The sequence below is a fragment of the Heterocephalus glaber genome, unplaced genomic scaffold, assembly GCF_053883595.1.
Source record: "Heterocephalus glaber isolate CG9 unplaced genomic scaffold, H.glaber_assembly_v1.0 deba00000331, whole genome shotgun sequence".
In the NCBI taxonomy this organism is placed as follows: Eukaryota; Metazoa; Chordata; class Mammalia; order Rodentia; family Bathyergidae; genus Heterocephalus; species Heterocephalus glaber.
The window spans coordinates 44,082,120-44,097,574 of record NW_028258142.1 but is presented as its reverse complement, the minus strand read 5'-3'; the positions used below and the strand labels follow the sequence as shown (position 1 = coordinate 44,097,574).

The 15,455-nt window shown below is 54.7% G+C and overlaps 1 protein-coding gene across 50 annotated transcripts in view; it reads right to left on the bottom strand.

The window, feature by feature from the left end:
* The window catches only part of Celf4 (CUGBP Elav-like family member 4), a 286,009-nt gene that overhangs the window by 4,491 nt on the left and 266,063 nt on the right, over window positions 1-15,455 (bottom strand). For 9 of the 50 annotated variants that reach the window (XM_021236703.2, XM_021236699.2, XM_021236701.2 and 6 more), the window contains exons 9-13: window positions 14,515-14,580; window positions 12,992-13,075; window positions 7,800-7,883; window positions 7,031-7,205; window positions 2,573-2,744 (exon numbers count right to left, since the gene is read on the bottom strand). In XM_021236703.2, the coding sequence (XP_021092362.2) occupies window positions 2,573-2,744; window positions 7,031-7,205; window positions 7,800-7,883; window positions 12,992-13,075; window positions 14,515-14,580 (581 nt within the window). Of the gene's footprint in view, window positions 1-2,572; window positions 2,745-3,116; window positions 3,196-7,030; window positions 7,206-7,799; window positions 7,884-12,991; window positions 13,076-14,514; window positions 14,581-15,455 lie in introns of all 50 variants that reach the window. The other 41 variants (XM_087189455.1, XM_021236710.2, XM_087189417.1 and 38 more) reach the window with 9 other exon arrangements.

The following is a 15,455-nucleotide window of genomic DNA, read 5'->3' as shown; positions in this document are numbered from 1 at the left end:
TACTCAGACCAGGGCCTCCATCACATGCCCAAAAAGTCCTTAAAATGTCACTCTAATCTGCATTTCCAACCCTTGCAAAACCTCTCAGATCTACCCAGGGTGCCCACTTGGCAGGTCCCTTTGGCATGAGAAGGAGGCCTAAAGGAACCTAGGAGAGTGTTGTTGCCAGTATCAGCTGTGGTAACTGCAACTAAAGGACACCCTGAGGATTCTTCTACTTCCCTTCCACACCAGTTCTGGGCACATCATGGGCATTCATTCCTTCCTACTCTGCTTGCTCCTTTTCCCTCCCCCAGCTTTAGTCCACCTGGCCCTCAGTGCCAGGTACTGTCCTGGGTACTTGGACTCAACACAGAAAACATACAGTCTCTCTCCCCAAAGCTCAATGTAGGGAACTTTCTTACACATACCCTCATGGCTTCCACACATGTGGCCCCAGACACACAATGCAGCCTCATATCCATTAATCCCCCAAGAAACCTCTTGTAAACTCCCCCCACATACACAGCTGGCTATGCTCTTCATTAAGATGCAGCTGCATCTCTGTGTGACAGCCTCTGGGGCACCTCACAGAGCAGAGCACTGGAAGTGCCAATGGGGTCAGTGACCAGCACAGGGAAGCTTGGATCAGGTGGGAGAAGCTCCAACTCACTGACCTAGATGCGGAATTATGGCCAGGCTGAACCAATTCAGACACAAGATCCTAAAACAACTAAGTTCTAACCAGATAGGGCCAAAAGCCAAAGCGACAGCCCTATCCCACATAGGTCACAAGGGAACACCCATGCCTGCGAAGCGCACACCAGACATGGTGCAAAAGCACACTCAAGCCAAAGCCTAGAGCTACAGAGATAGGACTCCCACTTGAGTTCTCTTAGTGCTTTCTCCAACCACAGAACCTTAGTGCTCAGAGTCTGGGAACCAATGCTAGTGTTGGAGCCCAGTGTGTACAAGTCAACTTGGTGGTATGACAGGGAACTTGGAAGCCAATCTCTGACTTGAGCAGGTCCAGGGTTGGAATGCTCTGCCTGCTGGGTGTGGACCTTGTTATATATCCACGGTTTTGCCCACTCTTCCTTCTCCTGTTTCTTGGTACAGATTTCTTGGAGAAACTCCCATCTTAACATGAGACAATGATGCACCAAGCAGCCAGAGGGGCAGCCCCAGGGACAAGACTAGAAACCAATAAGGAAGAGACCTGGTCTCTCCCTAGCCCCCAGCGGGGGCATCACTTTTAAGAACTAAAGCCAAGGGCTGGGGATTTAGCTCAGTGGTTCCATCGCCTGCCTTGCAAGCGCAAGGTCCTGAGTTCAATCCCCATCTCCCCCAAAAAAGAACTAAAGCCAACTGTGTTCCCCATGGCTGCCCTGCCTGGGCCCCTCTCCTCCCCATATCTGACCCACTCAGATCTTGACTTTGCCTTTTACCACCAACCTACTGTGTTTCCAGCTCCATCAGTGCAGATGGCCACCTGGACCTGGGATCCCCCTCCTTACTACCTCTTTATCCCCTGCTGTGGCTGGTCCCCTTAGCTCCTGCTCAGGTTTCCCTGCCCTTCTAAGCATTATGACTCTGGCTCAGGCTCCATCATTTATAAACACCCTATATTAGCCTGAGGTACTGTCCAGTCTTTTAGCTGCTTTTTTGAGCCATTTCCTCTCTTGACTCTCCTCTCTTGCTCGCAACTCAAGGAGCAAACAGCCTGTTCTGTCTGCAGCCTACCTTGAGAAGCTCTTCCACCTCTTCTCAGCACCTTCCTTCTGTTACAGTTTCCAACAGTCTTGGATTGGGGAGCCTGAAGGCACCATCGCTAAATGCCATCTAAGTGCACTGCAGCATTCTGAGCACCTAACACAGAACCTAAAGCACAGTACTGCTAAACAAATGGAACATCTCCTATCACTTTCTCAGAAGCTGCTTTGCCCAGAACACATGGCCAGGAAGAGGAGCAGCTGTCTTCAGCTGCTAGGCAGGTCCCTGCCTGAGCAGACAGGTGACAACCACCCACCCATCATGACCCACATAACATGCAGGGAAAGGGATTTCATCACCCCCCTAACTTTTGTCCCAGACTGTTATTTCCTGCTAAAGTTCCCTTTGCCTGCCTCTTGGCCCCGACTGAGCTATGGGCAACTGCAGGGTTAGGGGTAAGGGGTGTAAAGGCTGCCAGCCCTCCTGGCAGGACCAGGCAGCAGAGCGCCAGAGAGTCTAGGAGATTGCCCCAACCCATGGCTACAGCTCTCTTCAGGGGCTGAGCTTGCCGCCCAAGGGGCAACCAAGGACTGCCAGTGGAGACCTGAGGCACAGGCACAGGCTCACCTCACCTTCCCAGACAGTTCCCTCACTCATGTCCCTTGGCCCGGGGCAAGGGGGACGATCGTGCCCATTTCTGCCAGGATGACCACAGCTCTGCTCCTGTCCTGTAGGCACTGGGTAAGGAGCAGGCTGAGCCGGGCGCATCGGGTCCAAGGCATCAGTGAGGGTCGGGCCCACGGAGGCCCAAGAAGGCGGCGGGTCTGTCTGGAGTCCCTTCCCAAACCTCCCGTCCCCACGCCCTGGCCGCCCCGGTTACCTGTGCGAGTCCTGGTCTCCCCCGGGGGACGCTCCCGCCGGCGCTCAGTACGGGCGATTGGCGTCTTTGGGCCGCTTCAGCTGCACCTTGAGCCTCTTCATGCCGATCTGGAAGCCGTTCATGGCCTGGATGGCGGTCTGCGCGCTGGCCGGGTTGTCGAAGCTCACGAAGCCTGGCGAGACACGAGGGACAAGAGCCTGGGTTTCCACGGGGCCGCTCCCGGTGGGAGGTGTGGGAGAGAAGGTCGAGCGGGGGCGGGGCGGAGCTCGAGGCTCCTCCCCCACGCCCGCCCCGGCCCAGCCCCAGCGCCCCCTCCTCCCGCGTGCGAGGTCCCCTCCCGGGCTGGGCGTTCCAAGACCCCAGCTCGCGGACCTGCGCGACCCCGCTGCCGGGCCACACCTCGGCTCTGGGTAGCGGCCCTCTCCGGGCGCCTGCTCCCCCAGGGGGCGCCCTTGGCCTAGCGGGGCTCAGAGAGCGCCCGCCCCCACCCCGGCTGGCCCCCGCCACCTCTGCCCTCTCCTTCGATGGGAGAGGGCGGACACACCTGCGGGTGGAGGAGTTTATTGGACACTGTCCTCCCTCACAGGAGGGGGCCTGGCAGCGGGAGGGCACGGGGTGCCGGCCTGGGGAGAGAGAGGAGTGCGAGGGGGCGGGAGGGGAGGCACCTCAAGAAAGCATCTCCACCGCCGTTTCCGGCCGCCCCCCCCCCCCCCCCCCGCGCCAGTGCGCCCTGCCGAGAGCGGAGGGCCAGAGGCTGGGTCCTCGCAGCCCCTCCGGCCCCACTCCCGCTCCTGCCCGAGGTGGCACGGCCGGCCGACGCGGGTAAATCCACATCCACTCGCATTAACCCATCACCTCACACCCAGGGAATGTCAGGAGCCCCTTTCACGGATGTAAAATTCCACGCCGTGGAAGCAGGGCTCTTTCCCTGGAGTAGTCATGCACCGACGGATATGTCCCCAACCCTTCAATACGTCTTTAATAACTATAATGGTAGACATTAACACTGTTAGTAAAACAGCATTGTTAGAAATAATAGCTGAGAGCCTTCTATGTACTCAGGGTCTGCAGAACTGCTTTCCAGACCTTCACTCCTCCCAACCTTCTAAGACAAATCTTACTGTGGTGGCTCCCAGACAACAGGAAATCCCCCAGATGGAGACTGGCTATATCCCCAAAATGAGTTTAGAAGCCAAGTTTGGGGAATGCATCTCCTCATAAAGACCACAATTTAAATCAGCATTTTCCAAACAGGCCCTACCTGGCCCTTGAGAAAGGGGCTTCTGTCAAGTAGGCTTGGAGCCAGGCCCCTCTGGGCCAGTTCAGGGAGCATTAAACAACATCCCCTCTCCAAGTTCTCCAGGAAAGAAATCCTTGTAACTGTTTCATCTAATACTTCCTTGAATTCATTCAACTTCAGAGATCTTTACCCTGTAAAACAGACTTAAATCCTGCAAATTACACGAAACTCATCTGGGTGAGATACCCAGCCTATCCCTGGGGTGTGCGACTAGACAGATGTAGGTAAGCCCAGGCCCCAAATGAAACAGGAGCTGTTGTCTTGATTGATCATCTGTGGTATCCTGGAACTGTCTGCAGCTTCACTCTAAGAGACACATCTCTCTCTCCCCACCTGGTGGCTCTTTCTCCATTTTTTCCTCCCCAAACCCAAACACTGCCACCACCCATCAGGCTCTTGTCTCCTTCCTGCTTTGCTCAATTTGCTTGTGCAGCCATGTACCATCGAAGGTGAGCAAGAGTTGTGTGCACGCATCTCACTTTTGCATGTGTGTGGACACGAGTACACATGAGCGATAGCATAACTGGTCAGAGCCAGGTCCAGAGCAACAAAACCAACATCTGTAAAGATCTTCATACCAAATTAAATACAAAAGATGGAGGATTATGCACAATTGGCAATTAGCCTCCCATCATTGTTCCAAACTCCTCCTGTCGTCCCCCCCAGCCATCCTTCTCTACTGACCTGTATGTCTGATGGTTAAAGTCAAGTGCCTAGCAGACTACTACAGGTTTCAGAAGTGTTTATACTGCTCTCCCCAGACTATGGGGATGGTCAAACTAAAACCTATCTGTCAGGACAAGGCAGCCTGACTGGGAGACAAGCTGTACCCTTATCGCTCCACTTGCACACTGGTGCCATGGGCACATACTCTACCTTCACACCTGGGCTGCCTGGCTCTGCAGAAAAGAAAACAAGCGAAACAGAGAGTAGAAGGAGGAAGACAGACGGGGCTGGAGTGGCTATCTGGGGGCTGGTGTACAGGAGGGAGGAGAGCCACTAGGTGTGGCAGGTCCTAGAAGGTTCTGGAGGGAAGCCCAGCTTCCCAGGAGAGTTTCAAGGCCTCTAGAAGCCTGGGCCTTCTAGATTTAGGGGAATATTTCTTCCCCGTGTAGATCTGTTAACTGGTTAGCAGTCAGGGCAAGCAGTGCCTGTCCACAGACTGGAGACCACGCTGGCAGGGTCCTGGGTGTCCTCTCCCGTGTTGACAGTTCCCAGGACAGTCCCTCTTCCCCCAGATCCTCTGCCTCATTCCCATTCCAACCTCTGGAAGCCCCTGGCTCCCAGACACTGTGGGAAGCCTCCCAGATGGGATGCCCTCCTGGTGTGTGTCCTCCTACCCCCAACCTGTCTCCCAATACAGGAACCATCTGTGCTGCACATATCCTCATGAAGGCCACTGGAAGGTTCTGATTATGCTAACAATTATGCTAACGCTTATCAAGAGTGAGTGCAGCCTTTGGAGATCCACTTTAACACAAGACCACTTTTATGGCAAAGGAACTGTGCTACTTCAGGAGAATCTGCTCAGAGAAAGCCCCTACTAGAGGTCACCTCAGGGGACCTCAGAGCATAACACACCCATTTCATAAATGAGGTCACCGAAGCTCACAGCGTTCAATGGCTTCCCCATGAGTGAGCGCTGGAGCTAGGCCTCATGGGACAGGTCTCTGGGAGAGTAGCGGCTGAAGTGAGCCAGAGAACTGAAGGGGCTTAAGGAGGAGCCACTGGCTGGGCTGTGGGGGACCGTCCTTTTTTAAGGACAGATGCTTAGCATTAGCATTTGATAACAGAAGAAAGAGGCAGTGCAGAAGTGTACAGAGAGTGATTTCAATGAAAAGCAGGAAAGCAATCTTGGTCCGGGAGAACTGACATGGGCCAATGGCTTACGTAGCTAAGACCTTGGGCCTTGGAAAACTCAGGCTGCACCTGCAGGGACAGCGCCCATGGACCCAGGTGGGAAGCAGCTGGAGACTCAGCCTGGCAGAGCCCACATGCCCCTAAGCTTCCTGGACTCCTGGCAGTTTTCTTCTCACTGACATAACATTTGAGACTTCAAGAGCAAATGTTACTGATTCTCTGTTATTTTTACGTACATCGCTGTAATTTATAAGGGAAAATACCAATCAGATGGAGGAGGGGTGTACCTTATCTTTTTCTGTTTCTCCACACCCAAACAGAAATGAGCTGCTGGAACAACTCCATGCCATCAAAGGACCACAGGTTTCCTAGGGAAGCTGCCAGAGTGGAGGGGACAGCTGTGCAAGATCTTCACTACTCTAGGGAACAAACCCTGAGTCCTCAAGGCCTTCATGGTCCTAGAAAGCTTGTCTTCAACTTGGAAATGTGTTAACATGTGCTTCCTGCTGCTTCTCCCTGCTGTATGTTCTCCACTCTCCACTTCCAAGCTGAGACCTAGGTTACCTGGCTAACACAGGCTCCCTCTTTCTCTGCACAGCCCCAGAATCTGGGGGCCAATCTGGAAACTGTGGCAGACTCAGCTCCGGTTCCATGGATGGCTTTCTGGGGACTGCACTCCTCTGTTCTCAGAGACTGGTGAGTGAATCTAGCCCCAGAAGGATGGGATAGAGGAGGAGGATGAAGAAGAGGAAGGACAGGGACTAGGAAGGAATGGAGGGGAGAGGTGTGAGGATGTGGGAGCATCCAGCAGGAGATCTAGAGTTTCCTGGATACAGTTGCCAGATTTAATAAAGAAAAACACAGGATGCCTGGTTTAGTGTGAATTTCAGGTGAGCACTGAATACTTTTTAAAATATAAGAATATCCCAATATTACATGAGACATACAGCATGCAATTTGTGGAACATACACGAAAAAGGATCCACTGTTTGTGTGAAACTCAGATTTCAGGGGGCATCCTGTATTTTACTTGAAAACTACACTCCTGGACCTTCCCGTCTGCTTTCTCCCATCTATCACCCTTTCACCAGGTGAATTTCCAGAAAGCTGCACTTTTGTACTCCCACCATCGTCTTCTCACAGCCTACCATGACACATAAGGCCCCCTCCTCAGAACGGCCAGAGCCCCCCCCCAGCACAGACCCTCCCTCTGTGGTCTCCAGCCAGCCCTCCTTTATCCCAAAGCCTCCTGCCACCTCGCTCCCTGTCCTTCACCTCTCCCCGTCCCAGCCCCGCACCTCTGCCCAGTCTGTCTTTCCTCTGCCTTCCTGATGGCTTCATTGCTCGGTGCCTCGCAGAGCTCACTGCAGTTCAGTAGCTGTGATTTCCATCTGGGCTCAGAGCTTAGGCTTCCTGAGGGCAGGGACCAGTCAGTCTCCTCCTGGCTCCTCAACAATGCCCAGCTCTGGGGGCCTGGGGATGGGTGGGAGGGGAATCACTGAATGGCAGAAGGGTAGCAAGGAGCAGGGCAGACAGAGAGGGGTGGCAGGACAGAGAGGTGGCGAAAGCAGCTGAGAGGCAGGTGGGTAGGGCTGGCTTTCCCCCAAGGTTCATGCTGGGCTCTACTCCAGGCTTGGGCTGGCTACTCGGGCCATGGGAGAAAAGGCTGCTGGGAGACTGGATGCTGTGGTTCTGTGCTGTTCCCACTCCTGCCCAAGGGGCCATTCCCTTTCTCAGCTGGGTGGAGCTGGGCCTCTTGGCTGGAAGAGGAAACTCATTTCTTGGGTTGGTATGTGGGAGGTGGGAGCCAGGTTGGGGAGAGTGGGGAGGGAAAGCTAAAAAGCAAAAAGAACAGCAGAAGAGAGAAGAGGGCTGAGAGATGGACGCTGGGCCAGGGGAACACCTGGGGGCCATTTGAGGAGCAGGTGGAAGCAGTTGGACACTGGTAAATTGGTGCAAGTGGCCCCTGTCCTAGGTGAAGCTAAGTGGTTGGTTATCTTTACCCACCAAAGCATTTACTTTGGCTAGTCGCCCGATCCACAAACACTTTCGAGGAGATGACATTACCGAAAGGGAGGAACATCTGCATCAGCTCAGCGTCCCCAAACTCCTGGGGCAGATGGTAGATGAACAGGTTACAGCCCTCGGGCCCTGCGGTGAGGGGAGGGGGTGGGCAGGGAGGAGGGATGGCAGGGTGGGGGAGAGAGAGACAGAGGAGAGGTGAGCGAGTTAGGCAGCGCAGCAGGGAGGGGTGGGGTGAGGTTAGGAGGGAGGGTCACCCTGATCCAAGGGTCACCCTGAAGAGTGGGGGTTGCTGAGCCCCAAGTCTAAGCTGTAGTCTCTGCTTTGCCTTTGGGCAAGTCTCTGACCTCTCTGCCTCATTTGCCTTTTCTGTAAAATGGATCCAAAACAGGGGACCTGGCAACTTTGGGGCTCAAGGGTGTAAGTTGATGAGAGAATGAGGTGAACATACCAAAGCCTGGTCAGCTGGGTCCCTGGAAATGGGTCCTGATGTCAGGGAGGAGGAGAGAGATTTGAGGACCCCCCTCCTGCCCAGCCCCTGTCCTGGGGAAGGCAGAAGGAATGGCCCTGGGGCGGCCATGCCCTGAGTTGTGATAAGATTCTTCCCTTTCTAAAGCCTCTGCAGGCCCAGCTCAGACAGGCACCAGCGTCACCTGTCACCTCCCAACTGCCCTGTCCTGTACCTCGCCCTTCCTGCTAGTCTTGAAGGCAGCAAGCAAGATATACCCTGCTTCCTCCAGCAAGCTGCGTGACTAGCTAGGGCACCCTGGAGCCTCACTCCACGCAAGGGTCTTCATTTCCTATAGCAGTAACAGCCCCGCCACTTCTACGGCGTGCACCCTGTGTCAGGCTGTTCTGAGCCCTGTATGTGTGTGCTAAGTCACTCCATCCCTGCAGCAACACTTAACTGTCATCACCACTTCACGGATGAGGACGCTGAGGCCCAGAAAGGTTAAGTCACCTGCTGAAGGACACAAAGCTGGTGATGGTGAGGGGATGGAGCCAGGACATGAACCTAGGCTGTGGCCTCCATAATATGTGCTCCTCTCTTCTTGTCATAAATCTCACCCCACTCTCACGGTCTGTAAGTACTGTGGAGGTCTCTGGATTTCTGGAATTCCCAGAAAAAAATTTACATATTTCTTTTTAAATGGCAAAAATGCTCAATTTAACTCTCTGAAATGGAAGGCCTTCCTAGATGCGTGGTCTATTTCTGCCACCTTAAAGAGCATCTGCCATGTATCACTTAACCCTCTGAAGTGCCTTGTGGCCATTTCAGTGATTGCATGCAACCTCTGGTGGGATGAGAAGCAAACAGCTGCACTGAGAGTTGTGTGAGAACTGGGCTTCTGATCAGAGGCTAAAGGAAACCTAAACCTGGGCTGAAAAGTGCAGGCTGTAAAGCACCAACATGGCCCACTACGCAGCTTTCGCAGCCAGATCAAATGTTCTGGTTTGTTGGGACCAGTGAGACTGCCAGATAACCCAGATCTGGAGCAGAGAACTTGCTCTGTATTTTCTCTGTCCCTTCTCTTCTTTCCCTCCTGTCCCTCCCACCTCCTCCTTCCTCCTTCCATCTACCTCCACCTCCTTGAGGCCCACAGTCTGTACTGAAGACTCCCCTGCCCACCAAAGCCACCCAACTGAGCCGCTGACCTCCCTAGGTCCCTGGATCACCCCCCAACCCCCACGAAGGCAATATGCCAGTGGACGGCGCATCCAGAATCAGGCACAAAGGCGCTCCCTCATCCCCGACCCCTGAGCTCTGGGGTCCTCCCCTCCCCTATAAGCTCCAGCCATGTTCTTACTGGTACATGCTGTGTGAATGTACCCTGATGTCTCTGGCTAGATCGGAGCCTTCTGGAGGTAGGAACCTGCTTTGAGTCCCAAACTAAGTCACAGCTTCTCCAGGCTTACCCACCATCTCTCCCTGACAGTACCTCTGGGCTCCCCTTGTGATGCCCCAAGTCCATCCTCCACCCTCAATGGATTGGGGCTCTTCCTCCATAGCTGAGATGCTTTCTCTGACCTCACTGGTCACTGCCTAGGTGAGGGGCATTTGCCTCCTCCTATCCTCCTGCCCCCTCCACCTCTGGTCCAGCACATGCTTTCCCACCTACCCTCATTCTCCTCTCTCTGGGCTTCCCTGATGGTGACTTCATCCCACGCTGACACCTGCCTTGAACTTGGGGCCCTTGCTCCACGTTCAAGCTTTGCAAAATGCTTCTTCAGGATGTTATGTCTGTTCTCATTAAAGCAACAAGGAGCCTTTGAGATGGGGCCATAGGCTCAGTCCTACCTGGGAGTCAGGCTAGCAGCTCTAGCCCTCTACTCTCATCAGTGAGCCTACAGCCCAGGCCCTTCCTGCAGTCCTTCATTCCCAGATTACAGAACAGCCGGAGGGCAAGACTGGCAGGATATCAGAAAGCAATCTAGCCCAAGCCAGAGAAGCAGTGACACAGAGCTTCAGAGACAAAAAATGGCTACCCCTGACCACACTGCAGCCTCTGGCAACCCCAGCCAGAGCCATTCCTAAGAGTGGCATTGTCCCATCTGTGCAGCAGATGACCTCAAGAGGATTCAGGAACCTGTCAGTTTTCAGGCTCATCTCAGAGACAAGGGGCTACCTGGAGGGTTTCTCCCAAGCAACCAGTGTGTTCTGATATTCAGTGGCACTCCACAGGGAAAGGTGGCCATGATATAAAAGGCTGACTAGTGGCAGGGCCATGGGAATACAGCTCTTTCTCATCTTGTCCCCTTACAAACATGGAGTACCGCTTTGGTCTGACTCCAGCCCACCTCTCTGCTGTCTGTCTCCCCTGCCCCAGGCTCACCTCATGCTCATTCTTGGTAGCATTCTTTGCTCCTGCTGTGTCCTGCCTAGAGCACCCACATCCCACTCTATGTGCTGGAGATTTCCTCCTCCTTCCAGGGCCATCTCAGTCTGCCCCAGAAACCCACCCTGTGTCATGATCCCACATGTGGTTGAAGCATGGTTTTGTTGCTATCAAGCCCTACCTCTCCCTACTTCCTGACCCCCTTGGGGTAGCTCAGCCTGTGCATTATGGCCAAGGAGAAAAGGGGACAACCACGGGAGATCCCTTGCCCTGAGGAGAGGGAGTAGGGACTGGTCCACAGGGCTGGTCCAGGGATCAGGGTGCCCAGGTGTGTGTGTTTTGTGTGTGTATGTCTGAAGCTTCTCCAAGATGAAGATGGTATGAGAAGGAGTTCTGAGCTGGATGCATGGGGTGATACAGAGCAGGAGGTGGGAAGGAGGGACAGGAGGCAGGTGGGGGCCTGACTTTAAGGCCAGTGGTGGGGGCTGTCCTGTTTGGTGGGCAGGGTGGCACTGACCTGCCGCTGCTTCTGCGTGTGTGCGTGCGTGCGTGTGTGAGTAGTAGTAGTAGTAGTAGTAGTAGGGTATAGAGACTCATGACACCACAGGCTACAGAGACATAGGCCAGAAGCCTATGGGATGACACTGGCAGTACCAGGGCATGTGGGCACAATTCTCAGTTCTCTACCCTAGGCCTGGACTAGGAGTCTTAGGCCACCACCTGTGCTAATGAAAGCTTGGACTGGGAGAAGTCCAGGCCCTGTGCTCCCACCCAGGGAAGAGACTCCTGGGGAAGGAGAGCTCATGGGCCACCTCCTACCCACTTCACTTCTTGATAGGGAAACCAGTTACTACTCAGCTGTAGCAAGGGCCTAACGTGGGCAGGAGCCCTCTAAGTACCACTCTAGGTTCTTGCAGCTGGGCTCTCCTGGGGATGGGAAGATCTGATGACCCAGGTCTTGGGAGCTTCCTAATGAATGTGAGCTGGACTGGCACGCCTCATGAACAGGTTTGGAGGGGGCGACCATCTGGTAGAAGAGGGTTGTGTGTAGATCAGATCCTTGCACTTCAGAAGGCAGACTAAGCAAGTTTGACCCTCACACCTCTCCAGGGAATGGTTCTCACTGTTCTCAGTTCTCAGTTTACTGGTGAGGACACTAAGGCTGAGGAGGTGAGATGACCTGTCTAGGGTCACATGGGGAGGACGTGGCAAAGCTAGAAGTCAGACTCAGAAGGTTGCTTCAAAGCCTAGGCTCTCAGCTGCTCAGCCTGTCAGGGGTCTATTGCACCAAAGGGGTTGGGACTAGCAGATGCCCAGGGTCCTTTCTGAGTAACCTACATTCTGGGGCTCCAGGTCAGTCTGTTTACAGGGGCCATGAGCCAGGCATCTGAAGACCACTGGAACTCCCTGCCACCCAAGCCAGGGGATCTTGCCTACTCTGCTCAGTTCACACCTGGACCTTTGGATGTGGCTTTCCAGGACAACCTCCTCCCAACCCTACATCACTAGACCTGCACTGGGGCCCTCCCTTCCTTGTGCCTAGTCCTGCCGCTGGAGTCCTACTGGGAGCTTCATGTGTGTCTGCTGTTTACCAGAGGGCACAACAGCTCCTGTCCAGAATAAACTAATCCCTTTACCTGCCTCCCCAGCCATAAGCACTCACTCCTCCTTCTCATTCCCTCTGGCCAATCCTGCCCATCTCCTGAAGGGCCTCATTTCCTTGACCACCTCAGGCTATTCACCCTTTCCTTCCCAATGCCCAAAGCTGTAAGAGCTGGTGCTGCAAAAGTCACTACATTGTTGGAGGGTCAGCTCCCACCGGCTAATGCCCTTAGCTCCTTGGGAACACAGGGGTGTGACCTCAGAAAAAGACTCCAAGGAAGACCTCTATCTCCTATATAAAGCTGGCAACTCCTTGGCCCAAGGGCAAGGCCTCCATTGGAAAACACACACCTAACTCAGCTAGGTTCTCTTTAAGGGCTAGTTCAAGGGCTTGCTAGGGAAGGAACACAATCCCAACCATTCTCACGGACTTTTTAAAGACCAAGATAAACAGTTTGTGAGCTGTGTCAGAGCAGTGGTAAATGATGGAGGGGAGCAGGAAAGGTGTATGGCCTGCCAGCGCCTTCAGGGCAATCTGTCCATTCCCCTACCTCTGGGCCAGTATGCCACTCTGGTCTGTGGAACTGCCCACAAGCTGCACACCTCCATTTGTGGGTAGGAGAGCGGAAAAGCGCCGCATCTCACAATCGTGCTTTATTCCCCCACTCACCTCCAGACATACACACACATAGATGTGGCTGCCTTTCCAACCAAAGGCCAAGCCAGAGACCCAGTGAAGCCAGAGGCCCAGGTGAATAGCCCCTTGGGGACAGGGGGAAGGGAGGGGCGGAGACTCACCTTCTCTCTGTTGCTGGGGAATCATTGGAGGTGGCTGAGGAAAGGCCTGGCTTATCTGACCATAGGCAGCAGGGTAGGCAGCTGCTGGAGGGCCACCGAGAGGAGACGCGAAGGCAGCAAGGGATGCAGAAACAGGGTGAAAGGCAGGAAGAAAGAGAGATTTCAATGTTGGGTAGTAAAGACTGGCCAATTATAAGGTACATGTCACCTTGGCCATTTCGGAGAAAGCAACTTTCAGTTTTCAGTGCTAGTGAAAGCAGAGCCACAATGTGACTCAGAGACCTGTGCGCATGCGTGTGTGTGAGAGCATGCGCATATACTTGCGTTCGTACCTGCGTGCATGTATACGTGTATTTCTGCCAGCCTACGTGGGTGCGTGCATGCGTGGAAGTGTGCGTTCGTGTGTGTGTGTGCGTGCGTGCGTGTGAGCATCCGTATGTGTGGGGCAAGCAAGCTTAATCTGGGGCAGTGGACAGGAGTGATTTACCTCACTCACTGCTACTCAGATGGCACTGGGAGGTGGGGAGCCGCTGAGGTGTGGACTTGGCTTTCGGGGTCCTCCCAGGGATAAGACCCAGGGGCAGAGAACTGAGTAGGTCACCTGGTGTCTTTTGTATTTGGTTGGGAATGGTCAGAGCCAGGACAAGAATAGCCTGCTCCCTCCTCAGCCTGGCCTGGCTCCCACACCCCAGGACCTGGGAGAGCTTCCCCTGTGCTTCACGGCATCCCCTGAGCCCTACCTTGCCAGGCAGCCTCATCACCCTCAGAGGAGACAGGGCTGACTCTGAAGACAGCGAAGAGGAATCCTGACCAGCCAGACAACGAGGTACAAGCTGGGCGGGCATGAACATGGGGTACCTCCCTCCCAGACCAAGCACAGGAGAAAGGGAGAAGCTTGGCTGATGGCTGAGCTCGGTGATCTCAGGCCATCTGTTGGCCCCAGGCTATCTTTTCTCACCTCTCCTTTTTTTCTACCGTGGGCTGCTTCTCCTTCTGACTCCCTATCATGCTTCCTTGGCCTGATGGGCTGGCAGAAGCTGCTTCCCTTTCAGAATACCCTATTCTCAAACCCAGGCATCTGTGCTTCCTGGGCCAGGATCCCTGGGCCAGCCAGGCTCCCAGTGGTGCTGTGCAGCTTGGGGCTCCTAGGCAAACTAGCCCTAGAAGTACCATGGGAAAGGGAAATCGGACCCTCAAGACAAGTTGCTGCACAGCAAAGACAAACGCTTCAGCCTGGCTCACCAGTTCTGCCCACCACCACCCCACCATGTTGGGAAAACTCTGCCCTACATGCTAAGGAACCTGAAAGAGGGAAGCAGCCCAGACACGGATGAGTGTATGGAGTGGATGGGAGTGTCTCTGCCAGCACAGCCCTCCCTCCTTCCACTGAGGCCACTGCCACTCCCTCTTCCCACCCCATGCAGCTCTGGGCCCAGGTCTGAGGTGCAAAGGGGGCACTGGTTCCATGGGGATGGAGATGAACGCAGCCAGGGTAAGAGCTGAGGGGTCGCACAGATACTAACGACCTGCATACTGCTGCACTCCGGCGTAGGCCTGCTGCAGGGGGTCCGCGGCGGTGGGGCTCTGTGCTGCAGGGGAGCCAAGGTGCAGAGGTCAGTGGTGCCCACCCAACATACCCTTGCCCCACCACACATCAACGCTATAGCTACACTCCTCTTTCCAACCACTGCAGGCAGAGCATCTGAGAAAGGGACTCTGAGTGCTGGGTCTGGTGGGAGGGCATCATTCTGTGGCCAGAGCCCTTAGTAAGGTATAGGTTGCCCACCTTAGCTGGGGGATACAGCGTGTAGCTGGCCTGGGGTAAGGGAGATGAGGTTCATGCGGAAGACTGACTGGGCAGGAGATGCCAGAGGAAGGCTCAACCACAAGGGCCTTGGTGGGTACACACATGAGGGACCCAGCCCTGGGGAGGGGCTGGTGGCTGTCACAAGTGAGGCTTGTCCTCATTGATCCTCAGTAGAAGTCAGGAGCAGTGACTGAGGGAAAAGCCTGTCAGATCCCATCTAGGTGAAAGAAAGGCCACAGGAGGGTTCACCCTGCCACTCTGACCCCTGGGCCACCCATGCCTGCCGAGGACTCATCCCTGATTCTAGGGAATGTGCCTAAGGCATAGCCTTGCTGCAGACTCTCCCATCAGGAACTGGCCTGACAGGTGGCAGCTGCCGACAGGCTGGGAGAAGTGCACTGTTCACAGAAGCACAGGAGCCAGAAGGCCAAGGATCCCCCCCCCCCCCGACACACACCTGACCTATAGCTCTGGGATGTTTACCACCCAGCACAAGGAAAGGACCCTTGAGCTCAAAGTCTGACAAGAAACTTGAGGAAGCTGAACTGAGGGACAGGCTCAATTCACCTCCATAGCTTTTGTGCTCTGAGTAGCTGTGGGTAAAACGTCTGAAGCATGGATCAGCAATGGGCACAGCCTTTGGTGGCCAAGGTCAGT